We start from the raw sequence: 27,882 nt of genomic DNA, 5'->3' as shown, positions 1-27,882 counted from the left end.
CGTGGAAGAGAGAGAGAGGGGAAACCAATTTAAAAGCTCGCATTTTATATCGTCTCTGCAGGATAAGGCGAGTCTTATAGTTCCTTCAGAATGGGCAGTCTTCCCTCAGATGCGTCTGGACAGCAGCATCATCGGGTCATGGAGATGCGTACCTAGCTGCACAAAGTACGGAGGGAAAACTTTATGCCGCACACCTTTAAACTGCTTTAGCGACGGGGAGATATTCAATTAACCATTTATATTTCTCGTTATCCTCATGAGGGTTGTTTTTAGGTGACTGTTTGATTGGGTTGACTGTTTAGCGCACAATAGGCTCATGCGCGCGCCGTTACGTGGAGAGGAATTCGCTCTTTAGGGTCTTTCACCTGCTGTTGCTGGGCATCAGCCTACAGATATAATGTGTTATCCTAATACTGTACAGGTAGTATTGTCAGGTCTTGCTGTTATAGGAAGAATACTGTCACCTATCCCACCCTGTTCTAACCTCTGCGGAAAACTTTACGCACAAACACCAAACCTCTCCAAACTCTGTTTTTCTTCCCTCCTCTCCAGCTCATGTATGTGGGGGTAGAAGCTGCGGTTTCGGCGGAGAACACTCGCTTGGAATTGCCGTCCTCGGGAGCACCGACCCGGACCATCAGCTCCGCCAGAACCTGCAGGGGGCCGTGAGCGCACCGGGTCAGCGTGGGCTTCGCGAGCACCGCAGAGAAAATGAATATCCAGGTTCTGCCAGAACACAAGCTCTCGTCGGTGGCCCCGCTGAAACAGTGCAATGTGGAGAAAAAGGAGGTAGAACTGATACTGGTGAAGGACCAGAATGGCGTCCAGTACACCAGCTCCTCCATCATTCCCACCCCTGGCCACCCCGCAGGTCCTCCCGGATGCATCGAGGACGATCGAGAAACTTGGGGAAAGAAAATAGACTTTCTCCTTTCGGTGATTGGCTTCGCAGTAGACCTGGCCAATGTTTGGAGATTCCCTTATTTGTGCTACAAAAATGGAGGTGGTGAGTTGACTTCAGATACAGAGCGATCACAGATGCCTACACATTTTGAAGAGGTCACAAATGTATCATGGTCTCAGGTTCGGGTACTAAATCGCTGTAACATAATAATATTGAATACCAGGCGTGACTGGGTCGGCTAGTAGGCTACACTGTAAATTATAATGAGTAGTTTGTTCTTCATTTATGGGCCAGGTACCAAAGCGTGCCTATTTCTATTTCCAAGTCAGTCAAAAATACGAATGTGTTGTTAAAGACAGTTGTTAAATACTACAGACAGTTTCGATGACAGTATTTTTTGAGATGTTGTTCTAATAGTTCCTTTAATCTCCTTAATGAACGTTTTAATGGTACCACGTGTATTAACGGGAGAGTGCATTTACTGTAGCTGACATGATGAAGGAAATACCTAATTTTCTAAAAACAAATGCACATGGATAAAGATACTGCACGGACTGTCCGGGTTATTGGCTACTCAGCAAGTCTGGATAGATAACCACACTTAAAACTATTGAAAAGTGAAGGTGCACTGTAGTGAGCAGAGAGGGTGGGAAGTGTAGTTGAATCACCAACAGGTGTTTTTTTTAGAGATCTTTAGCTTCAATGTTTGGTTCTACTTTTTCTTTTCTTAAAAAAGGTAGGAACTCTGTCTTAATAAACGAATTACATTGTTATTTTAAAATTGCCCAATGTAAGCTGCGATCAGCACCAGCCCCGCAGTGACCCAGCGGTTACAGATAAAAGATGCATGGATTTTAAAATGGCTTTAATATTGTGCCACTTTCAGTTCTTTAAATCCATTAATTGATCATGAGAAACTGTTTTAGCTTACATAATTAAGAAAATGTACCCCTTCATAAAGACATGTACATGTAGGGTGATAACCGTCATATTCAAAAATTAAATATTGATACAATGTTCATAATACACAGATGATATTGTCTAAATTATCCAGCGCCTCTTAAATTATTTTGTATATAGTTATGGTTTTAGATTCTCCCTCCACTTCTATCCACTGGTATTTTGAGTGTAATTCATTTGCCAAAAATGGGACAAAACGCACAATAAACAAAGTCAAAGATCAATTTGCGATAATATTGCTATCGTGAGTTCTTCTGGCCATGATAAACATGTTGTGAAAATGTGATATTGGGACAGCCCAGTGTACACGTGTAAAGCCACTGTAGCTCTAAAATCAACCTGTATTGTCAAATGAGTCATGAAGTGATGTTTTAGCATCTACTTGCAAATTATATAAATATAGGATTCATCTTGTTCAAAATATACTGTCAGGTTTATTTGCCTGGTCTAATTGAACTTTCAAAAACAAGTTTCTGAGCTCAGGTTTACTCAGTATGTCTGAACACAAGAGGAACCGATTCCACCGCTGAAGCTGCCCTGTATGCGAGAAGAGAAAGTACAGTGTGTGTGTTTTGATGAACAAAGGATTGTTTTAAACAGTGTTGTTCCTCCCCCAACACTCATCAACAGAGGGCTTGTTAGCCTGCGTGTCCATTCACGTGGCGAAAATCAACATGTTATGATCAGTGCCCCAAAGGGTCAACTCCACCGCTGGCCTGTCAATCATATTGGCCCTCAGCAAAATGTATTCATTACTGTAGATAATGTGTCATTTGTGATGGACAATGTCAAGAACAATTCAATTATGGGAGGTCATTTCCTTGTTGGTGGATGTGCTACTGAGGCCCAGCATGAAAATAGCTGTGAGCCTTCCTGCTTGCATGTTATGGTGTGTTGTTTTTTCCAACAATGTCAAGACCCTTAATCAACCCCCCCCCCCCCCCCCCACATTTTGTTTCTTCTTTTGATATTTTGTTTTGTCTAGCACTTCTGTCCACATTGAGCATGTTGAACCTGTTTTTACTAACAACTAAATATAAGTCACGCCAGTGTTACGTATGGTTCTATGTCCTGCTGTGAATGTTTGTGCTTGGGGGTGTGTGTGCATGTGTGTGTATTCTGTGTCTTATGACTTCTAGGTGCAGCTCCCCAACGAGTGATTGAGGGCACCTAGATGAGGATGTGGTTTACCTATATAAGTGCCTCCTTGCTCTCATCTGCCTGGCACCAGTGGGATTTGCACACTACAGTTTACTTGTGTCCTGTAAATAAACTGGCAGCTGTGGTTGTTTTTAACCTAACTTGGTGTTGTGTCCCTCCTATATGTTGCGACTCCCGAGCCGGTCGTAACATAATGGGGGCTCGTCCGAAGCTCAGTTAGCCTTTGGTCATTTTTTACTCCTAGACTTCGTTAGTAGGTTCAGGCTGATGTCACCACTTAAGGTTGAGTTTTTAGTTTCTCTTTTTGAGCTTGCCTGGTCAAGAAAGCCTGCGGGTGTTGGAGAGACCAGCACCACTTTGTTGTTTTTGGTGCGGTAACCCTAGGGTGGCCCCTGGCGTGCCCGGGAAAGCCGACGAAGACTAGTTGAGGTTTAGCCAGATAGAACTACAGTTTCTTAGGTAGAGAGGAAACCAGGTAAGTTCAAGAAAAGGTCAGTTTGAAATGTTCATTCCTCAGGATAGTATGTGGTGGCATTTGCTGGCCTTTGTTCTTCACACATGCTGTACGCTGTGTGAGTAGTAAGAGTGGAGAAATATTGTTGTGCACACTAGTTTTGGTTAAACGCTAGGCTGTAGTTTTGGTTAAACGCTAGGCTGTAGTTTTGTTCTTCTTTGAACCCTGATTCGTCTGGCTGGCTTAGTAAGCCAGTGCTCATGCTTTTCTATTATCTGTGTGAGCTTCGTGTTCAGGTAGTCGCATGCTTCTTGCAGGGACTACATTTTGTGGAACCTACTTTCTTCTCAGTGGAGGTAGAAAAGTAGTGTTTAGAATTTCAGTGTATCGTAGGGGTAAGAGTATTGTTAACACTATTTCTATACTGTGTGGCCTGAAATAGTTAAGTAGCTGCTCTTGTATAGACAGCCTAGTGATTGGTGCATTTCAATTACTCAGATTTTGTGTAGGTAAGCTGTGCTGTTTGGGAGCACTATTTCTGTGTGGTCGTGTTACTTTGTGTTGGTGGTTTAGCTTACTTAGGGGGAGCCCATTTTTGGGTGTGCTACCTTGTAGAGATTTGTTTCACATGAAGTTGTTTTTGTGATCTCACAATGGAGTCTGGTCTTCAAGAGATCAGTGAAGGTCCTACAATAGAGCAGCTGGCTCAATGTACCAAAGCCCAGCTCATGTCTATTGCAGAGCAGTACCATCTTGAAATTGCTCAAACTTCCTTTAAGACAGGTCAGCTTAGAGCTAAGGTAGTCACTGCACTCATTGAACAGGGAGTATTGCCCCGTGAATCTAGTCAGCCTGATGAGGAGCAGGGCTTACATGTGTCTGCAGGTTTAACTGTTGGGAAGACGGAACAAGTAATCTTGAAGTCTCACGATGCTCAATCTGTACGTTTGCGAGAATTGGAATTGCAATTCAGAATAAAAGAGCTAGAAATGGAGGCTAAGGAAAGAGAAGAGGTAAGGAGGTTTGAGATGGAGAGGTTGAGACAAGTACCGGTACATGAGGAGAAAATTAAGGAACTGGAGTTGAGGTCAAGAGCTGAAACTGAGCAGGCTAATTGTTGTACATCTGGTCCTCGTTTTGATGTAGCTAAGAACATAGCTTTAGTTCCTCATTTTGGTGAGAAGGAGGTAGGAAAGTTCGAGCTTTGAGCGTGTTGCTACCACCTTAGCATGGCCTAAAGAATTCTGGACACTACTGTTGCAGTGTGTACTGACAGGTAGAGCTCATCAGGAGGCTTATTCATCTTTAACTCTGACCCAGATCTCAGATTATGACATCGTTAAGGCCGCCATCTTGCGTGCCTATGAGTTGGTCCCTGAGGCCTACAGACAGAGGTTTAGAGGGTATCGTAAGGTGGAGAAGCAGACATTTGTGGAGTTTGCTAGAGAAAAGGAAATCATTTTCACTCGGTGGTTCACATCACAAACGGTTGTGACCAAGGAGGAACTTCAGCAGTTGATTATTCTGGAAGAATTTAGAAATTGTGTCCCTGAAGTGGTGGCCACCTATCTGAGTGAGCAAAGAGTGACTAAAGTGGAGGAGGCTGCTGTGCTTGCCGATGAGTATATCTTGGCTCATAAAACAGTCTTTAGTGGCAAAACCGGTGAGACTAAGAGCTTAGCCTCTCCTCACACCTTTTGTTTAAGACCTGGAAGCAATGGGTCTCCTTCAGTTCCCATTAGGACTTGCTTTTATTGCAAAAAGCTTGGTCATTTCATAGCAAACTGTCATGCTCTCAATAAAAAGTCAGAAGGTACTAAGCCTGTAGGGCTAATAGTTTCGGTACCCCAGCAGTTTCCCCGTGTAGTTGGTCCTTGTCAGAACAATAAAAAACGCACCGAGCATGACTCCTTTGCACCATTCCGTAGGGAGGGTTCAATAGCAACTTCTGATTCTGAGAAGCTCATCCCAATTCGCATCCTTAGAGATACAGGAGCCTCTCAGTCCTTGTTTTTGGCAGGAGTTTTGCCTCTCTCTGAGAAGACCTCCACTAGTAGCAGTGCTTCAGTCCAAGGATGTGGGATGAGGTGGCTTAAAGCCCCATTGCATGTTGTGTATTTGCAATCTGGGTTGGTTACAGGCCCTGTCGTGGTGGCTGACCCAGCTTCCTTTAGGGGGAGTATACCTGATTTTGGGTAATGATTTGGCTGGAGGGAAGGTGTTTCCTGCTCCCATTGTAGTGATAGACGAACAGGCTCCGTAGTTGATTACCAGAGTACTGATCTGTCATCTCGGTTGCCTAAAGTCCTTCCTGCTTGCATTGTAACTCGTGCCCAGTCAAGAAAGTATGAAGATGTAGTGAATTTATCTGAAGTGGATCCAACTGTTGACATTCTAGAGGCGGATCCTGATCCTTCTGTGACTTCTGAGTTGCCTCTAGATAAGCTGTCCACTAACTCTGTTGGAAATGAGTCTACTGAAGTTAAATTGACCTGTCCTGTCACTGTGCCTGCTGGGCCTGACACGCAGTTGACGGTTGGCAAGGAACAGCTGATAGCAGCCCAGAAGGCTGACCCTCCTTTGGCCAAGTGTATGGCAGCAGTGTTGCCTAAGGATGAGAGTGGTACTACTCATGCCACTTTTACTGAGAGGTTGGTATCCTCATGCGTAAGAGGGTTTCTTCTGTTAAAACATATGGCTGTCATCTTAAGGAAGGGAGTGTTACGTATGGTTCTATGTCCCGCTGTGAATGTTTGTGCTTGGGGGTGTGTGTGTGTATTCTGTGTCTTTTGACTTCTAGGTCCAGCTCCCCAACGAGTGATTGAGGGCACCTGGATGGGGATGTAGTTTACCTATATAAGCGCCTCCTTGCTCCGCCCTCGCTCTCTCTCATCTGCCTGGCACCAGACCCTGGTCTGCAGTGGGATTTGCACACTACAGTTTACTTGTGTCCTGTAAATAAACTGGGAGCTGTGGTTGTTTTTAACCTAACTTGGTGTTGTGTCCCTCCTATATGTTGCGACTCCCGAGCCGGTCGTAACACTAGCAAGGACTATGTAAAGCATGATATGTAATTATTTCTCTTTCCAGGTGCCTTTTTGATCCCGTACATTCTTTTCTTGGTCATTGCGGGGATGCCATTGTTCTACATGGAGCTTGCCTTGGGCCAGTACAACAGGCAAGGGGCAGCTACAGTTTGGAAAATTTGCCCCATCTTTAAAGGTGAGCTTTAACACACGCACAAGTACAAACACACACACGAGAACTGGCATGTCTTTTTACTTCATCCTTTCTCTAACCTCTTAAACTGGGCTAGTGACAGCTCAGTCATGCTCTTCTTTGCTTCTTTTCAATCTCTTGCCCTTTAATTTCATCCCTTCGTTCTTGTCCTTTAACCCTTATAGGTTCAGAAGTGTCACTTGGAACTATTTCTCCGTTTCACCTTTCTGTATTTCATTCTCCGCTTGGGCTTCCAACCTTATACCCCTGTCTACGTTTCTTCAAATGCCAATTTTAAATGAGTGAAGCCAAAGCAAACCAGGCTACTGTCCTTGGCCTGTTGAGGAACACAGTTGGGGTCAATGTAATTACAAGTCAATCAATTAAACTAATCAGAGACACAACCAACAATCTTAAATCAAAAGGGCTCTATCATGTACTGTTGTTATAGAGAAGCACATTAAATAAAACGGACAAACATGTATTTATGTTGTGTGAACTTTAAACTGAAACTTGCATTGACTTAAATTCTAGCAACTGGGCACAAACAATATGATCTTTTTTTTTTTTGCCTGTGATATGGACTTCACTGCAAAGCCAATCCTGCAAAAAGCTGTTAACCAGTCATGATTAGCATTACATTGAGAAAAGGAGATCTAAGATCATGCATCTGGAAAGTCACAGCTACACATAAGCCTGACCTCTTCTCACATCGTGGTCTTTAAATCACAGATTATTATTTGAAGCAGCATGGTTTAAAAGATGTCAGATAAATGCCTCAGATCTGCAGTATTGAACCAGCAACAGGCACTGCTTTCGTTGGCTTCAGTGCTGACGAGGGTTTGTTTTTTTCCTGCCGAGAATGATGTGATGGATTTATGGTGATGGTTTCTCTGTTTTCACGCAAGGATTTTTCACATTCCAGTGGGGACAAAACAACTCACTTAACCAGGATTAAATACCCAAATATGGGTATTCTGACAAGTTCCCTGACTCGAGCGAGGTTTACACACACACACACACACACACACATGTGACAAAGAAGAGCAGGGAAATTGCGCTAATCGAAGAAGTTCTCACATGACTCTCTCCAAAAAGAGAAACGTGTTCACAGAGAATATAATTTGTAAGCAAGAATGAACAGAATCTTATATGTTAATTATTCCCACAGGCAGTTAAATCCTCAACCCCTGTCAAGCGCTTTTCCCTGCAGGTGGCTATCATGATTTTCAGACCCCCGCTCTCTGTAAACTATAAATGGATAAATCCAAAAAAAAAAGAAGTCACGGAGGAAAATAGAGTTTAACTCTGCGTGGACGTCTTCATTTGCTTTTACTGCCAACAATGCTGACTTACCTCTGTGCTTCCAGAACATGCACACAGCATTTGCTGAAAAGTGTCATGCTGGAGATGAGCGAAAAAGAGCGATTTCTCAGCTGCTGCAGGAAACTGAGCTCTTCATAAGCGTTTGATATTGTTATATCAGGTAAAATTGCAAAAACATGTCAAGGATTGTCTTTATACTTGTTCTATATTTTCATAAATACAACAAACTATAGTTTTTGTATATATAACTATATATACAACTTTATAAGCTGTGATATCAAATACCTTTTGCGGCTCCAGACAAATTTTATTTGGTGGAAAATAGGGCAAAATGGCGCTTTGGATAGAAAAGGTTGCCGACCCCTGGCCTAGACATACCCTACAATATAAATTTTCTGTGGTATTGTTATCAAATTTGAACTTGGACTAGGTAAGGCTTCATGCTGTGGTCCCATTGTGTTTTCCAGCTAATAAGTCCCAGCTATAGTCATCTGCAGGCATCTGTTTGCAAAATAATATTCAGGCGGAAATAAAAACCTTCTACTTCAGTGTGTTCAAACTTCTATTACTCAATGCCAGTAGCACATACAGTGATTCTCACTGTTGGGGAGAATACGTCAGAGTGTTACCTTTCAAGAGAGACCAAAACCATGCATGTACTCCAAATGGTTCAAGAACAGCTTTCAATTTACTTTGGTTATGGCTTAGATAGGCGTTTTAGGCTAATTTTACTGGAGCGGTAACATGCGTCCTGGCATTTAGGGCAGCAACAAAAGCCTTCCACTCCCGTCTGTCCTGGGCGAGTCACTGGATGGTGCTCCACGAGTGGTTTACGCTCTGCATTTCCTTCTTCACAGTTCTTCTCCATGTGTTTCTTGGTCGGCCTCTTTTTCTTTTCCCTTCTGGTGTCCAATGTAAGGCTGTTCTTGTAATATCAGCAGGGTCTTTTCCCAACACATGTCCTATCCATCTCCATCTTCTTATTAGCATGGTCTCCATGCATTCTTCTGCCCAAATATGTGAACTAATAACAGTCAGTTTTGAGTAGATCTTCTCCGTAAACCTGAATTGGTGCCAAATCATCAAAGTACCAAAGAAAGGTTTTCTAAGAAATTGTAACAACTGGCGTGGAATTATACTTCTGTCAATACCAAGTAAGATCATGGCAAAGATCATCAACGTATAAAGAATAACAGATGCTGTAGTAGACCAACATCTGCGAAAAGAACAGGCAGGTTTCAGAAAGTGTAGAGGTTGCAACGATCACATATTCACGTTACGCAACATCATAGAGCAGTGCACAGAGTGGCAGAGGGAACTGTATATAAACTTTGTTGACTTTGAAAAAGCATTTGACTCTATTCATCGTGAAAGCCTTTGGCGCATATTGTCCCTGAAGATATGGTTCTTGTGATACAAAGTTGTTATACCAACTTCACATGCAGGGTTGGAAAGAGTCTCCTACAATTCTAAGTGAAGACAGGCGTGAGACAAGGATGTGTGATGTCAGCTTTGCTCTTCAATAGTACTATTGGCTGGGTAATGAGACAAACAACTGAATTCGATGGACACTTGTCACGACCTGGCTCTGACAGTCATGACCTAATCATGGAGACGCAGACAGGTTACCAAAAGCAGAGTTTTTATTCGACATAACAATACGTCGAATGACAAAGGTGGCTGGAACGAGCCGTTCTCGTTCCTCCACGGGGTGATAGGAGAGCGGGGCCCTGTTGCCAGGAAGGCGGAGCTTTATACTGGAGCACTGGCCCAGGTGTCTCCAGTCTGCAATCTCCCGGATCCTGCCATTAAAAGGGACACACACACACACAAACCAGGAACATGGCAGGGAACCGTCACGGAACCGTCACAACACTCTTTTCATCAATATTGTGATGCAGCATGTATCTATACGCTTTATTTGGAACCAGTTCACATTATGAAACGTATGTTAACAGCAGAAAATATATCAAATATGGTCGTCTCTATAGAGAGCATGCATTAAGTGAATTTGCACTGGGCTGCACAGTGTGAACCTAAACCATCATTTAGTTACGAATAATAACTCTGTTCCTCAGGTGTGGGCTACAGTGTGATCATCATAGCCCTGTATGTCGGCTTCTACTACAACGTCATCATTGCCTGGTCCCTCTACTACCTGTTCTCTTCCATGACCAATGAGCTGCCGTGGCTCAAATGTGACAATGTTTGGAACAGTCAGAACTGCACCTACCCTAAAGCCCTCAACGGATCCGTCATCGGCAATGGAACGTCTTACGCCAAGTACAAGATCACCCCGGCAGCAGAGTACTATGAGTGAGTGATTTCTGAAATTCAGAGTACTTCATTTATCAGATCGTGACCTATGTAGGCTGTGGCATGATTTACATTTTGTGCAACTTAAGAAGAAAAACATGGTAATAGGTAATCAAGTTTTAACATCACACCTATTCAAGCATCAGACCCAATTAACTATTTGGTAAACATCAAAATGCAGGTATCTTAATCTCTGTTAAATGGACAGACGTGATGCTTTCATGTTTATTGGGAGTGCTTTCTAAATAACACTCGGACAGTATGTACATTTCCATGAAACAAGCGCACCGGTATCCACATGGAGTGACAGGCAGTTAAAATCAACCAGCCATAAATGTTTGGGGAACACTTTCTATGATGTTCATTTGTACAATGCATTGTGAACATACTTATAGCAGTATATTATGTAATCTGCTTATGGCACTGTATTGTGATAGTCATAAATATCATTATCCAATCATAATTAAATAACCACAACGTATTATAAAGCATAATAAATACACTTATAAGGTCAGGTATCGTGATACTTGATAACTGTACTGATCGCGCGTATATTTAATGATATTTGTTTCACTTTACTGAAAGCAAATTATACTTTTTGTTCTTATACAAAACAAATGAGTGACCAGCCATTATCAAGTATTATGATACTTGACCTTATGTCATTATAAGGTGCTTTATAAGGTTTTATGATTACTGCTATTAAGCATTATGAATATTAATGAGTGCTCATAACTATACAGTGTTATAAGCAGATTGCAATGCAGTATAGACATGGGCGTCATAGCAAGTGTTACCAATGTTTGCACTATAAAAGGACACATAAAGAGTTCAAATGCACTCTTTGAAGAGCATGAAAAAAGCTCCATCTGTTTATACTTCAAAGACAGAAAGACGTTCTTCCCCAGCTTCTATAAAGACCGACTGTGCAGCCCCAGAGGAAGTCTGTGAAGTGACTTGGACAGTACACGGTACAAGCGTGACGCACAGAATACATCGAGCATGCAACCCGGCAAATAATTGAGCTTGTTAAAGATCCACTCCCATTTTCCTGGGCAGAACTGTCTTGTACGGTTTATTTAATCAGGATCCCTGGATTATCTTTTAAGAACCTCCAGGAACCCTCCCGCATATTTTCAAAATAAGTAAATACTTTTACTCAACATGAAGAGGTCAGCATTTGCGTCAAAGCTCCAGACTTGTGAATTTGGGCATACTTTCCAAAAAGTGATCCGATATTGCTCAAAGAGCAGACATGGTGCATAAAACCAGAAGGCAGACTATATGCTCCAGGTGGACGATTACACTTCACTCATGGGGAAAAATAAATCAAAAAAAAGAAGTAGATCGACAAACAATAGGATACTTCAAAACAGATCTTGCATGGGCTTAGGATCCGTCGGGGACAATAAATCCTCCTGCGTCCGGCTAGCTTTGACCGCAGGAACAATGCCAAGGCACAGCATGAGAGTGCGAGGCCAACTGAGTAAACAGTCCCTTGCTTCACTTCGTAGATGCTTATACATCCACAAAACATCTTGAGCCTACTGTTCTCAGCTGTCATGAGCGTACAGTTTGCATTAAAATTCTAACACAAAACTAATTTAAAATAGAAAACTCTTCAGTTCTTAGTTTGCGCCACAGCTGTTTAGGCTCACTATACTATGGTCATATATTAGCTGATGGTTGCCCAACATTTACACTACAGTAGGTTATTCATAAGATAATCCTTTAGTCCCGCAGTGGGGAAATTCATGATCACACACATTCGTACTGTGCACGATCACAAGGTTCATTTCAAACGACTTGTGATTTTATTGATTTACTGAGACTACAGATAATAGCATTGTGCAGGAAAATTGCATTAGAGAAAGATGAGACTACTTGGTGACTCAGATATCCTTTAACTGGTGTTAATAAATTGTTTGGCCACCTGTAGGCTGAAGGGAGACGGGCCAATAATTCTCTGTGGATTTGTCACTACATTGACACCTTTCACATTCATGTTGTCATTTCATCCAAAAATAATATTGATCATAGCTTGTTTTCGGAAAGAATGAACGCAACCATGCATTATTAAACATAAATGTTTTTATATTTGTTCTTGTATTTAGTCAACACAGGATCCTACAAATGTTTGCATATTTTATTCTTTATTTATCTTTAAGATGTACATATCTTAAACCTGAAAACACCCAAACACATGATCGTTCAAACCCAAGTTTTTTGTAACTACCATCAACAGTAATATGTTATACTGTAACTCACGATCATCATATTCCGTCATAGGCTGTCCTCCTAAGTGACTCTTGTGGTCCGTCTGCTAGAACATGAGCTAACAGCTAAATGGTAATGCAGAATGTATCTTCACCACCTTATCACAAAATCTTAAGGTACTCGCTAGTATTTAAAAGTATTTAGTATTTTAAAAAGATGATACTTCATCAACAAATATATGAGGAACAACTAACCCTCCAGTTTATTCCCCTAAGTTATCCAATACAAGTTTATGTTTGCAACATGCTGCTTTACGACTCACTAAAAAATGAAGTGTCAAAATCATTGCAGAACAAGCTGGTGTGATATCATGTGACTTGGCTTCTTTTGGAGGATGTGGGGTGGAAGGGGCTATGTGAAGACAGCCAAAAACATGGCTTCTGCCAAAAAGACTGACCTGAAAACAAGAGTTCTGGGCATTTGTCTGTGATTAATTCCATTGTGCAGCCTCCAGAGATCAAAAAAACCTGCAGAAATGTAATTCCCAAATCACAGCATCATGTCTATGACCTCTACAGAATTATGCAATGCTGTCTCATCGCTTACAAATCATGAAGCAGTAGGGATGGGCTCTCTTAAGCGGCCAGGGTGCTTCAGGATGGTTGACCAGCTTTGGAAACCCCCCCCTCCCCCTTTCCGAAACCATCAATTTGTCATTCACGTCCACTCCAAGCCGTAATCGTCAAGATGATTAGAAAATAAGCAGGGTTTACACAATCATTTCTGCAACTTTTGATGCATGCAACCTAACATCTTCAGCAAACCAGCTATTTTGAAATAGTATACCTTTGATAAATCACAACGTATGTTTTATGTACTTTATAAATGGGAACAGACAAACATTTAGACAGAGTTAACAGGCTCTTGTTTTTTTCTATCAGTAAAAAAAACTGAATATTCATATTAGATTCAATGTTGTAAGTAGGCTACAAGTATCAGAAGAATACAAACATTCAGACTCATGTGGCTCAAACCTGTACTACAGTCCCGTAATTAAATCTCCTGTGATCCGTCGGTGAGTCTCGACCCAGTCTTTGAGGAAGACTGAGCTTGCAAATCTCAATTCCATGGTACATACTAACTGGGTTTTAAGTGGGTGCAATTGTCCCGCAATGCAAAATAAAGTATTACATATAGATGGATAACCACTGGGATTGTTGTGAAAGTCTCCCTGCTGGCAGGCATACTCAGTCACGTTTTCAGGAAGAGGAAAAAATAAATAAAAATGATTGTTAAAATGCCAACACCAACTCATTACAACTCATTAGGATGCACCCTTATCCTTTCTATTTGGATCGAGCCTTAAGCAACCAGACTTAACTAGACTTGACAGATGGCCCTCATTTGAACAAAAAGATCTAATTACAAAGACACTTGAGAAGATTGCTTTCACTTCAATCTCACATGCAATTTGACACATTTGTTAGTAGAATTACAAGTAGAATACATTTGTTATTAATTAAATAAATTCGATTGAACCACTCAGTTTGTAGTCTGGAGTCCTTTTTATTTATATACTTTTTGAATGCCCTATTTCTCATTCTGTAACCAACATTAAGACCGGGCTGCATGCCGGCATGAAGTATACAGAGACCAACTAATGGCAACATTGCGTGTTAGGCTAGCAGCACATCCAGCTCGCTGAGTGACGATAAGAGTCAATGTGTTTAGAGTAACTGGGCCAAAGGGAGCTGGATTGATGTTATAGCGAGCATTTACTGGCAGTGCACTATCAATGCTATCAGATGAACAAGGAGGCCTTGAGGCATTACAACAGAACACCAGGCCTCTAGGTCAGAGCATAGACTCTAAATTTCCCTCCCCAAATAACTGATGTCTTCACGCCGCTATCTGCGTCCCCGAAGACCTTATAGCTTTGGATTTATTATCAGCCAAAGATAAATAAATGCTGAAGAGGAGTTTCACAGATCACTTGGTCCCTTCGGATTGTACATCTGAACATACTTCAGTTTGCGTGTTCCTGAGGGTGTTTCAAAAAAATCCAGTTCTGCCGTTTATCAACCCATAACAACACGTGCAGACTTAATTGAATCTTCTTTTGAGGAAAGTTTCAGGACAAATGTGAGGGGAACAAAGGTGCTTTTCAATAGTTTACAGATAGAAATAAAATACAAGTCGTTCATGGTTGTAAGGAACACTGTGTATGCTGCAGCTTGTTTTTCATGTTCTGTTAGAATCGGCAGATGACCAACTATGATGAAGAAATTACCTGCAGACAGTCCGAAGAACACAATTTCCAAACTGTAGCTGCACCCTCCCTGTTTTCTCAAGTTCTCAATCTCAATTTTGTGTCATCTCCCCTCAGACTCTCTGGCTGGACAGCAGCCCAGATTATAAAATTGCATTTTGATACAAATTTAGGAGATTGGTCAACTAAACAGTCATTCTGTGAACTCTTCTCCAGCAAAGTATAACATAAATAGGTTTTAAGATTAATAATGCTGTTTACACCAAATCCCTTACCTATGTAAGTTCAACTTAAAAATAAACAGCAGCCAATGCTTGCTTCTTTTTAGGTGGCAGGAGTGAAAATTAGCCATCCTCAACATTTGTAGTGTTGTGGTTTCAGAATGATAAAACATTTTTTTTTTTTCCCCCTTGGCAACTATCATGTTTTCCCCAAATGATGTACAGATTTTAGGCATTTTAATATCTCAGATGGCTTGAAAATAGTTCATAAAGTTGCCGTAAATTGGAAAAAAATCATCTCCCCCGGATCCCCCCAGGTTTGGGCTGAGCTCTGAAAAGGGAACCATAAGCTACTGACTACAACCAATAATGGCTGGTCTGACTGAGCTTGCAGCTGGAAACAATATTTAGATAGGGGTGGAAAAGACAACATTTTTCAGGAATAACATTTACTTACATTTTTTGGAAAAATATATTTAATCTACATTAGTGTTGAAATAGAATTAATTAGTTTTAAGTCATTCAACTGAATACCTTGGCCTATGATGACCTGGGGTGACGTGGCATTGTCAGATTGGAAATGTTGGTTTAAGGTAGAGTGCTGTAATACATCCGATTACAGCCTCTGTCCAATACGTCATCCCCCATCTTCAGACACCTATGTGGCCTGTTTTGTTAAGACTCCTCCAGCTGCTAAGAACCTGGGTGGGCCCGTTTGACAAAAACAACTAACCTTTAAGATGTAGCCAAAAGAAATAACATGCCATACCGTAGAACAATGATATTTTATTTGTGCAGAGTAGTGTTAAACGCTGTTTTGCTTGAAAATGCATCGCCGACATAGTTATGTTCATCAGTGCTCATCATCGTGCTGTGAATCATGAGACTATTTTGTCATCTATTAATACAAAGCAATTATTGATTTCTCACCAATGACAGTATTTCAGAATTACAGGAATGTCTTTTGGATATCATATCCATATCTCCTTCTGCAGACGGGGCGTGCTGCATCTCCATCAGAGTACGGGTATCAGTGACCTGGGCCTGCCTCGCTGGGAGCTGACCTTGTGTCTTCTCGTGGTGGTCTTCATCCTCTACTTCAGCCTGTGGAAAGGTGTCAAGTCCTCAGGGAAGGTACAGGCCTAGACCACTCGACAAGAAAAAACCGTGTCGCTTTCTCGTTGTCTACTTCTTTTGATTTAAAAAAAATAAATACATTTGAACTGTTTGGCCTGTGTACTACAATATGTAGAGACACATTTGTAGCGGTGGTTCTGCAACAGATCTTTCGCAGACAGCAGCTCAGTATAAACTGTTGGTACTGTATTAGTGCAGCACATAGCCTTACAACATACTACATAACCCTCTAACTATTAGTCAGACAGTAAGAGAAGGAGGGTAGGATTCTTTCACTTTTTATAATATGTACTGCCATCCACATTCTGTTCATTGATAGAATGGTTCAATGAAATAGGGGACTACTTAATATATTTGTCCCCCTTTTATCTGCGTGTGTGTATTCAGGTGGTGTACATCACAGCTACCATGCCCTATGTAGTCCTTTTTGTTTTGCTGATCCGAGGCATAACTCTACCAGGATCCATGGACGGCATCAGGGCCTACCTCCACATCGACTTCAAGCGGCTCAACAATCTGGAGGTTAGAGACGGCACTTGTTGATCACAAACCATCCATGGGTGTTTGTAACCTTGTATCCTTGAAAAATCTCAAGGTTATTTTGTTGTCGTAGTACAACAGGATTGCTCAGCGAAATGCAAATCGCAGTCTCATTTTGCGACATGAAACACAAAACACTCAACACTTGCATTTTATGAGTTTTCATGGGACGACTGATGAAAAACAAGGAACTATTCTTGCTTACAGTATGAAATCTGGGGGACACATCAGGTGAGCAACCTCCGGGTCAGAAAAGTAAAGACCATGCCGAATTGTCCAAAATTTGCATTCTTTCTAACAGCCAGCAGGGGGCGACTTGACTGGTTGCAAAAAGAAGTCGGATTGTATAAAAGTCTATGAGAAAATGACCCTACTTCTCACTTGATTTATTACCTCGGTAAACGTTCAAGTCTTCTTAAATACAGCATGATGTTCATTTCGTAGATTATGGTCCCATAAAAAAAACCCAACAAAGCAGGGTATGCTGAGTCGTTTGTGTTTTCGTCATACAACTTAAACCATTTCAGTGTGTTTTCAGTTCATTGGAACATTTGTGTCACCTAACAATATCATACTGCATGTTCAGTTTAAATTAGCTCCACTCTCTTGTCACTTCTGGTTGCAAAAAGCCAAGATGGCAATGGCCCAACAGTCCACAAACCAATGGGAGACATCACAACGACTACATCTACTTCTTATATACAGAATATGTAACAGACCTTCACATTTTCGTTTTAGCTGTTGACCTCCGGTTTTATGTTCAGATCTGTCTATTTAGGGCAGACTCTGTCTACAAGCAACTCTTGCGACAGAGTCTGTGGATTTAGAGAGCCTTCTTTCTGAGTCACTGTAAGTGGGTGGAGAATCTCAAACTCTGAGATTCCAGCTGGTGTTACCCAAACTTAATATATATATATATATATATATATATATATATATATATATATATATATATATATGAATGTGTATATATTTAAGATGTAATTTTCGACCAGCCGAACATTTGTCACTTATGTGTAGACATAATTTGCATGATTTGCACATTAGCATTTACATGAAACTATTTTTTAGGAATTCACAAGCTTTCTTCCTTTATTTTTGCCGCAGGTGTGGATTGACGCTGCCACCCAGATATTCTACTCCCTGGGAGCAGGATTTGGGGTGCTCATTGCTTTTGCCAGTTATAACAAATTTGACAACAACTGCTACAGGTAAGAGCTGGCACTTTATTTGTGTTTTATGATAGTCCAAAACAAGCCCCCAGCAACATAACATCCTGCTGTCTTTTAAGCAGCCAGCCTTTTCCAGCATTTAACTGGATCACTAAGCAGCAGCAGAGGTGATGCCAATCTGTTCAGCTGACCCCGATGGCCACGTGTTAACAGGACAGATAAAGTAGAGGCCAGGAAGGGTTGTCAGATAATAGCCAAAGGCTGTATGTTGTTGGTTCGTCATATGCTGCTCTTCTTCAGAAAAAGCAGGCATGAGGTTGTGAGCTTGCCTTATCTTTTTACACATTAATAGGTTGCAGTGGTGCCGTTTGAGGAACACGCTGTTGGCAGAGCAGCAGTTTCAGTTTTGTAAATTTACACCCACTAGACAAAATATATATCTTGCTGAAACTACACAAAAACTGCAAATGCTGACATCATCTTGCTGCTGCAGAACAGATCTCAAAAAAATTAAAAAGTTATTATCAAAAACATTATCTCCCAGCAGGTGAAATGTGTCATCACAGAGGCTTCCAAACTAAATTGGTGCTTTACTGGAAGTTATAAGCATTATGGACCCCTCCTCTCTCATTTCCTCCATTTCCACCATTCCCTCTAAAACAGTGTTTGGCCAACGATAGACCCATGGAAAACTTGAAAGATATCAAGTAACACGTAGCTCCAGGTCAAAAACAGGACAAATGAATGGATACTGTCTTAATGTCTCCCAACAAGAGACAGTTATAAAAATAAAGTTGGCGACTCCTTATCCAAACTACGACTGAAAACACAAATGTAGAAGATCGGTAACGTGGACTTTCAAGGTTGGACAGTTGTAGACTTGAGAAATTGAAGATGTACAGATAAAGAAACCCAGCTTTCTTTTGAACTTGTTTTTGCTGTTATGTTTTCTTTCTCTAGGGATGCTCTCTTGACAAGCACTGTGAACTGCATCACCAGTTTCGTCTCAGGGTTTGCCATCTTCTCTGTGCTTGGATACATGGCTCGCAAACATGGGGTAAAAATAGAAGATGTGGCAACAGAGGGTAAGTCCTGGTGTCAGAGACACACCTCACCATCACTACCAGTTTGAATCTTTTTTCTCACTTGATATGAAATTTAGTTATACACGGTTTGATCCTGCAAACATTTGCACTTTGTAAATGGTGTTTATGAAAGCCATAACTTTTGTGTTTCTGTGTGTGTATGGACAGGGGCAGGATTGGTGTTCATCATCTACCCAGAGGCAATTTCTACACTGCCTGGCTCAACGTTTTGGGCTATCTTGTTCTTCATCATGTTGCTGACTCTGGGCATTGACAGCGCGGTGAGTCCCAAACAACCACTCCATAGAACTCCAATCATTTGCTTATGACGAGAAGAAAAATCTTTTTTTTTGCAGTTTCAAAACTTAGCAGGTAGAACATTTCTAAAAGCATAATACAACAATAAGACTTCATTTAAGTGGTGAAATATTAGTGATGAAATACATTCATACAGTACCTTTTTCTACAGGTTGAAGGAGTATGTCAACTTAAATCCAGCAATTTACAAGATGAAATTGAAAAAAAAGTTCACATTCGATTTTAAGGACATAAAGGAAACTATTAGTCAACTATGACGTGTAAATAACACTTTAGCATGTGTTCTAACTGAAGTGGACTCAAATGTCAAGTGTGATATGGGTTTTTTGTACTTTCCCTGGTAGCAACCTTTATAATTAGAGTATTAAAACGTGCTTAACAAATAAGTACTGTTGAATGATAAAACCATCCAGGCTGACTATTACTTAATAAGTGTTACTCAATACGCTAATATCAATGGCGTTGGTATTTTGGACGTCTACTACCATCTGTTCAGTGAGCTGGGTGTCCAGCCCCTCCGTGGTGCGTTAAACCAATATGACTCTTGACTGATGGTGTGGGCATGTTGTAGAATTTAAGTAATAGGAGAAGTAGTAAACTATGTTTTAGTGTGGTCAGCGTTAAAGTGACTAAATGTTCTGCCGCAACTAAAACTTCTTTCTTTGATTTTTTTTAAAAGCCAGCAGTAATTTAACAAATATCTGTCCAATGAGTCACTCTGGCACTAAAACAGAGGACAGTTTAATACCCTCTTATCTTTCAGCAAATTTCCCCACATACTTAAGTTATCCTCTCAATCATTCATCAAGTAGATCAAATGCAGAACATGTTCGTATTACATACCGTAATGTACTAGGTTTGTTTATTTTATTGTGTTCTATTCAATGTTTATGCCTGTACTTTATTGCAATGTAAACATCTGAGTCTCGCGTCTCTCCGTTTGTGTCCACCAGATGGGTGGCATGGAGGCAGTCATCACAGGCCTGTCAGATGATTTTAAGTTCCTCAAGAGAAACAGGAAGGTCTTTACCTTCGCCACAGCCTTTGGAACCTTCCTGATTGCCCTCTTCTGCGTTACCAATGTCAGTATCAAGTTTCAAAGTGCCATACACTTAACCCTAATACTTGAATAAAGTACTTTCTTTTTATATCTGCCGATATAAGTTTTCATGTGTTCTCTCAAAATCAAGCTTTGCATTATTTGGCACAAATAACAGTTATTATAAAATTGTCTTGGACACAGAATATATTGTTTTTGGTATAATAACCAAGTAGGGATGGCATAGTGTCAACATATGGTAAATGGGAGCTTTGAACTGCATGTGGCTGCTGCCTGAAAGGAAGTATTCAAGTCTCGGTATATACTGTCGTCACAGGAAAGTTTCAGAAAAATATCACATCTCTTTCAAAGAAATTATCAAAAAATGCTATTTTATTACACACAGATGACAAATTAGAATTGAATTAAAGTAGTATCCAGGAAGCAAATGTTACTCTATAGTCTTTTCATTCACATGGCATCAGCACCAAGGAGAAACGCTTACTGATTACAGATAGAAAGGTTAGTGATTCACATGGTTTCTTTCCTTCATCAAATCAATGGAATCATTGTGGAGTGAATGATACCGATTGTACTACTCTAGATACAAATCAAAGATTTGTTGTATAAAATCTCTAATGTCCACAAAGTCAGCTCTTCGTCCGCGTGAGGCTTGTTTACTCTCAACTCTTCAAAGTGCACTTAAGTTGCCTCAAACGGCAAACAAGCATACAGTCGTATTAAGTCTGCGAGGCCATTGCTTTTTGACTGCACACGAGGGTCCACTTCTCTTCAAAAGGTGAAGATTTATATACCACACTCAAACGAATCTCTTCCTCCCTGTAGGGAGGGATCTATGTGCTGACCCTGTTAGACAAGTATGCCGCAGGGACTTCTATTCTATTTGCCGTGTTGATCGAGGCCATTGGAGTCTCATGGTTTTATGGTATGAAATTCTACAGTACTTTGGCAGTACATTCATTTCCCCCCCCCTCAAATACTCCATTTATATTGTGTAGTCCGATTTCATTTCACAATCTTCACAATCACAAACTTTTCATGCTCATTCCAGGTGTGGACCGTTTCAGCGAAGACATCGAGCGAATGATGGGCTTCAAGCCAGGACTCTACTGGAGGCTGTGCTGGAAATTTGTCAGCCCAGCTTTTCTGCTGGTAAGAGGAAAGAAAAAAAGTATATGCATTTGGCTGGTTTTCCTCAACAGGGATTATGTCTGATCCTAGACAGTAAAAATTGTTTAACGGTTGACATTCCATTAAATGTCATTCACAAAAGCCTACTGGCTGTATGGAGGCATCACTCATTCTAGCAACAGTAAATATGTTAGTTTGCGTGTCAGTGATTCATTTATAATATAATCAGCAGTGGTGCTCCTTGTTTGAACCCAGAGGAAAGGTGGGATCATGGCGGACAGTTTGAATCTCAGTGTGACTCGTGGCAAGTTCTTTGAGGGGAAACTTCTTTTCCGACGCTAGACGCCCTAGATCTCATCCTTTTCCTTCAGCATGGATGTGCACTGCAATTATATTACTGCAGTGACTTAAACATGTTGCGCTAATACAAATGGATGTAACCAGTGGCGGCTGGTGGAACATGTTCTAGGTAGGGCCATCCTATCAATTTCAGCAAACATCCCAGTATGATTTAATGCAAAAAAATTTGAGTATCAAACACGCATTACTACTTGGCAGTTAAACATTTAACATTTATTTCAAAACGAAAATTAATTTACCATCTCTATTGATGCCTCCATGACCAAGTTAAGCAGATGAGACTGACAACTATGTAGAATAAAAGATGTTCACTTTGTCTAACATGTAGCTTGACAGAGTTCTCCATGTGTTCTCATGTTTCCTTACCTCCTCATCCCTCAATCCCTACTCTGGTGTTCTCATGTTTCCTTACCTCCTCATCCCTCACTCCCTACCCTGGTGTTCTCATGTTTTCTTACCTCCTCATCCCTCACTCCCTACCCTGGTGTTCTCATGTTTCCTTACCTCCTCATCCCTCACTCCCTACCCTGGTGTTCTCATGTTTCCTTACCTCCTCATCCCTCACTCCCTAACTGTCCGTGCTGGATCTGTCCCCGTTGTTTTAAAAAGCTAAATAAATTATTAGCATGACGTCATCCAGCTAGCCAAAGCTGTCTGGTGTACAGCTAGTACAGAAGCTTCGCATGTAGTCTGCTGTCTGATTGTGAGGTCAGGCTGATCTGATATCAGCTCTTTGGCTGCAGAATCTCCGCCAAAGTTCTCCTCTCAAACGGGTCTTGGAGGAGTAGTGCTCGCCTGTAGAGACTTCTCCTGATGAGAATGCGCAGCGAGGGGGGCCAGATCATTTTGGCCCCACTCTAAATCTATTCGAGGGCGCTGATTGGCTAAATTGTATGTCACTCATTTATATCTTTAATCAGCAATTGGCTAAACTGCTTCATAGACCCGCCTCTTTTGGGCCAAAACGATTAGGCCCCCCCTAGCTGCACGTTCTCAGAGTGTCGTGCACACAGGCGGAGAGCACGAGCAAGAAAAGCATATATTTTGCGCAGATATCACTGTAGCAGGTTCTCTGCTACCCGGTGGGTCTGGGGAGCACAATGACGCCAGCACACGGTGGAATGACGGGTTCAAATGGTTTTTATTGTCCTACACCCTAACTGGGCTCGGCCTTGTGCTCTCTTGCCTTCGAGCACACGCCGCGGGAGTTTTCCGTGCTGTCCGTCTCAGCATAACTCTGTGTTCGTCCCGAGCTGCCCTCCTCGCCTTCGTCACTACTGTGTGATTAAATACAGCTGCGAGTGAGACAATCAGGATCAGTTTCAGCTGTGCCTAATTAAGTCCCTTCCCGGCACCGTTCCCCAAACCACTCCCACACTCCGCCCCCTCCACAGCTGAGCCACCCACGCCCGCCACCACAATCACATTTTACACACAGTACTGGGTACATTCCACAGATCAAAAACACAAATATTGACAATTTGTATAATTCATTATTATTATTATTATTTTGTTGTGTGGCTCAAGGTGGGGCCATGCCCCATTGCCCTCTATTGACCAGCCGCCACTGGATGTAACATTCCTTGTGTGTCTGTTTTCCCTTCCCCTCTCTCTTCTCTCCATCACAGTTTGTTGTAATAGCCAGTACAGTGACATCGTCAGGCCTGAAGTATGATGACTACGTCTTCCCTAACTGGGCTAACGTAGTTGGCTGGGGTGTGGCCATGTCCTCCATGATGTTTGTTCCCTGCTATGCCATATATAAATTCTGCAGCGTACAAGGAACATTCAAACAGGTCAGTATGTATGCATGTATTGACAATTCTTACTCGTCTTCATGAACTTCAATTACTCCAGAATTCAGCTGCCAGAACTACCTCTACAGATCACATGACTTACCCCTGTTCTTCAGCAACTTCATTGGCTCCCCTGTTAAATAAATAGTGTCAATTTTAAGATTCTGCTTCTCACTTTTAAGGCCTTTCACAATTCTGCTCCTTTGAATCTCTCTGAACTTCTTAATATGTACACACCTTCCTGTACTCTCAGGCTACATCCACTCAAATACATTTTCGTTTAAAACCGGTGTTTTAAAACAAAAACGATCTCCGTCCACACAGGCGTTTCAGCATCGTCTGCGAAATGATTTCCGTCCATACTAGCAAGCCTGAAATCGAATATCACATGACTATTCACATACACTGGGCAAAAGGGTGCCAGTGTAAACAGGAAGTAGATTGGTTGCTTTGTTACAGAAAATACAACAGAATATTATAGTAGTCTTTAATAATGAAAGGGAGTGCTTGGGACTAAAGATCTTCCTCTGAAGATTTTCCTCTGTAAACTCAGACTCAGACGCAGCCTTGTATCTCTCTCTTACACACCACATATACTTCAAAATGAACACTTACAAAACAAAGTTTACTAGATTACGGGTCAATAAATCGTCAGCACACGCCTCATTCATTTCCTCCTGGTTTCGTTGGTGTCCGTCACACTCGTAGCTCTGCCGGGAGGCTGAAGTCTCTGTCAGCATTTATGCTTTTGTTTCTTTGCAGTTTGCGTGTGCAGTAGTATAATAGTTGTGCAGAATAAAAGTCCTCCGTTTTGTGTCCTTCATCCTCAAAGGCGAAAAACGGTAACTTAAAACTTCCACTCCGTAGGTCCGATAATGTCGCTAATTGCTCCGATAACAGCTGCTTCAGCAACGCCTGTAATCAGTTATCCATGTTGAATGAACCACTGGTAGTCGATCGGTAATCAAGGCGGTTGCTTGTTGCGTTTTGAAAGGTGCCTATAAATTAAATGCATTATTATTCAAACATGCACACACACACACACACACACACACACAAAAAAGACATTGTAAGATAGATATGTTTTTGTAAATATTAAATTGTCATACGCCAACTTAAATTACTGCCTGAAGAATAGAGAATATGGTAACAAATACCATCTCAAACAGTGTACTGGTAAACAGCTAAATTGTTGAAAGAACATCCAGTATGTTCTTTCAAGCAAAACAACAATCTTAATTTAAGAGAGAACCGTCTTCTCTCAACTTGACACTGATGAAAGGATCGCAATCATCAAAGCACCAGAGAGCTATTTCCATCCCTCAGCAGTCAACCAGTGTCAGCTTCATTCTACTGTAACAATTATCCCATCCCAATGGCATTTCCCGTTGGTACTCAGGGTTTAAGATTCTTCTCAAGACACACTTCTTTCCGATAACTCCTTTGAACGCCTATGAAGTTGTCCGTCTCCTCCTCATAGCAACCACAATGCTTTGGCTCCGTTAGAATGTGTAGATGTGAAAAGTAATTTGGTCACCTATGTTGGCTGTGGGCTAAACCGCCACATGGGGCCCAAAGGCTGTTTGCTGATGCCCTGCGTTAAATAGTCCTGAGCAAGGAGTCAGCAGGCAGTAAATGGCAGTATAAAATGGGCCATAAACGTTTTTGGACAAAGTGCGAGTCTCCAATAACCACAAGAGGACCTTGAACTTGAGTTTGCTGCAGCAGAATGCAAAATTAGGCGTGGACAGACAGAAGCGCACACTGATGCATACGCAAATGTGGCCATTGCAGGATTCTTCTGGCAGAGATAATAAAGATTAAAGGGCAAGTGTATTTTATATATACATGCCATTTGCTTTTCGAGAAATGTTGTAACTGTTTTTTTGCCGTTTTATTTTTTACAGAGGATAGCCTATTGCATCACTCCAGAACATGAACATCATTTGGTGGCTGAGGGGAATATACGGCAGTTCACAGTAAGGACAATTTTTTGTGCTTTTTGTTGACAGCGTTAATTCGAACTAGCTAAATAGCTCCAATAAATATGGAATTGAACACATTTAATTGTTTGTGAATTGACTTGTGCTCTGAGCATTGCACATGCAAGAAAATTAACCATTTCAATGGTAAAAGACAAAGATAAGACATTGGGGCATACGCCTTTAAAAGAGTGGCCTTTTAAATTAGGATATAACAACTACTGTAAAATAACAGAATTGCAACCAGTTGAAGTGGTTAAAATAGAATAAAATACATTGGACATTAAGCTACAAAACAGAATCTTGTTTTACAGCTCAAGCATTGGTTGGCCATTTGATGACGACACCCACAATTCCCTCATCCATCCTCGCATCTGGTGTTTGGAGTTCCTGCAGTGTGCCACCAGTGGTCAAAACTGACAAGGAGAACAGGCTCCAACCTCGATCAGCAGCCTCTCCCTGTCCATTTACTTCCCAAGGCCTTTGTTAACAGTAGCTTTAAGCACTTTGGTTTCAAAATAATAACCGGCATAACTCCGAATCATTCAACAGCTTCAGCTCATAAGGGAGGGACACCTCATGGGGGACAATGTGCGTACTGTTACTTGCCCACGGGCAGGGTTTTTTATATACTATTTGAATTAATCATAACTGTAGTTGTGATTTTGTTTGAGGTGTGACCATTACCTCCTGGAAGGAACAGAAACTAAAATGAACACCAAAACAATCCCATTACACTGTGTACTATTATACAGGGAACCCAAATATTTCCATTTTTAACCTTTTTTTTAAGCTTATTATTTATCATTACATTAATATTGGAAGAAAGTCTCTGTTCTAGCCATTCTGTTGTCAGTGCCTTATCAAGCGAGACACTCCATGTTTATTACACTCCGTACAGGAAGAAATTAAATAAACTGTGTTGACTCAGGAACCCACCAAATCAAGCCACAGTTTGTTGATGGCAATCTCTCAATTTCACTTAGTCCTTTGATACTTAAGTCAAACAGCTGGAGGTCAACAGTGCATCAAGGCCAAGCTCCTTCGCAAGGGTTATATTATATGTAGGTCTTACATAATGCCTTCATGTCACATTCCGTTACAAAAAATGGAATAATGCATGAGTCACTCCAAAGCTTTAAAAGAACGGAGGCAGACTTCATTCACCTCTTATGCTTTGAAAGGCCAGACTCCCAACAATGCCTTAATCCTAAAGAAAGACTGAGGCTGAACCTGGTCAGTGCCTGGCTGCTTACTGAAGGTGAAAAAAAAAAAGGCGTAACTTTTTTATTATTGTTGTTGTTGCGTGGCTCTTACTTTACAAATGTATGTCTGTTCAGTGCTTCTGAGGAGTATAAGATTCCAAAGTGACCGAACGAGAGCGAGCGAGTTAGTGCGTCTGTATGTGTATTGGGATTTTGTTGCCAACCACACAGTATGCCGTTTGTGCACAGTACATGGAGGGGTGACCACCGTCAAATGCCTCTTTCACTGCACATTATCTTAAGCGCATGATAACTGGTCTTATATATTTATTTGAAAGATAGCTTGTGATGTTTTCATCACCTTTGAAGTGCCAATATGTTACTTTAGGTATGTTTTTGATTACCTTATTCAGTTTCTCTTCATACCTTAGCTGAGGAGGTTATGTTTTCAGTTGGGTTTGTTGATTTGTCAGCAGGATTACGGAAAACTACTGGCACAATTTTCATGAAACTGGTGGAAAAGGTGAAACATGGGCCATGGAAGAACTCATTCAATTTTGACGCAAATTGCCGTTGGCCGAGGTCTGTGCTCTCCAAGTGCACTTCTAGTTTATTTATTGGAATTCAGTTGAAATTTAAAACGTAATTTATAACAGACTCCTTTCTGCAAGGAATAAAGCTACAAAGAAAAAACTAACTATGTGGAATATATAAGACAATATAAAAAAATATATTCTTTTGTTATGTATAATCTTGTATTCATCAAATTGTTTATAACAAAACGTGAATGTAAAGTATTTTAAGCGTAACTGTCCACTGTAATACAATGGTGTTTGATGTATAGCTAAGATGAACAATGTAGAAAACCTATTCTTCAGTGTGACCCTGGGCTACTTTGTTACGTGAATGGGAACAAATACACCCTGGCTTTCCTGAACTATGTTTACAAAAACAATGTGTCCAATACCAATGTCCTGTTGAACGTGAGTGACAACCATCTATGAAGAAGTATTCACAATATGATAATAAAGAACGTCATCTACACACAT

General features: G+C 41.1%; 1 protein-coding gene across 1 annotated transcript; it reads left to right on the top strand.

The window, feature by feature from the left end:
* The first annotated feature begins 66 nt into the window (after positions 1 to 66).
* On the top strand, positions 67 to 27,882 carry slc6a2 (solute carrier family 6 member 2). The gene is made up of 15 exons (XM_079292543.1): positions 67 to 165; positions 553 to 1,006; positions 6,570 to 6,701; positions 10,103 to 10,340; positions 16,043 to 16,181; positions 16,572 to 16,706; positions 17,832 to 17,935; positions 18,857 to 18,981; positions 19,150 to 19,262; positions 20,253 to 20,381; positions 21,185 to 21,284; positions 21,411 to 21,511; positions 23,479 to 23,646; positions 25,554 to 25,625; positions 25,943 to 27,882. Exons 2-15 carry the CDS (start codon positions 712 to 714, stop codon positions 25,964 to 25,966), a joined length of 1,875 nt encoding a protein of 624 aa, XP_079148669.1. The 5' UTR covers positions 67 to 165; positions 553 to 711; the 3' UTR covers positions 25,967 to 27,882.

The sequence above is a fragment of the Melanostigma gelatinosum genome (assembly GCF_949748355.1).
Source record: "Melanostigma gelatinosum genome assembly, chromosome: 2".
NCBI classification, from domain to species: domain Eukaryota; kingdom Metazoa; phylum Chordata; class Actinopteri; order Perciformes; family Zoarcidae; genus Melanostigma; species Melanostigma gelatinosum.
Note: the sequence above shows the minus strand (reverse complement) of the source record. Positions and strands in the feature narration are given on the sequence as shown.

Coding starts and splice junctions, on each gene's coding strand:
- slc6a2 (XM_079292543.1), top strand. CDS start 712: ATGAATATCCAGGTTCTGCCAGAACACAAGCTCTCGTCGGTGGCCCCG. Junction 17,936..18,856: donor TTTGACAACAACTGCTACAG/GTAAGAGCTGGC, acceptor TTCTTTCTCTAG/GGATGCTCTCTTGACAAGCA. Junction 21,512..23,478: donor TCAGCCCAGCTTTTCTGCTG/GTAAGAGGAAAG, acceptor TCTCCATCACAG/TTTGTTGTAATAGCCAGTAC.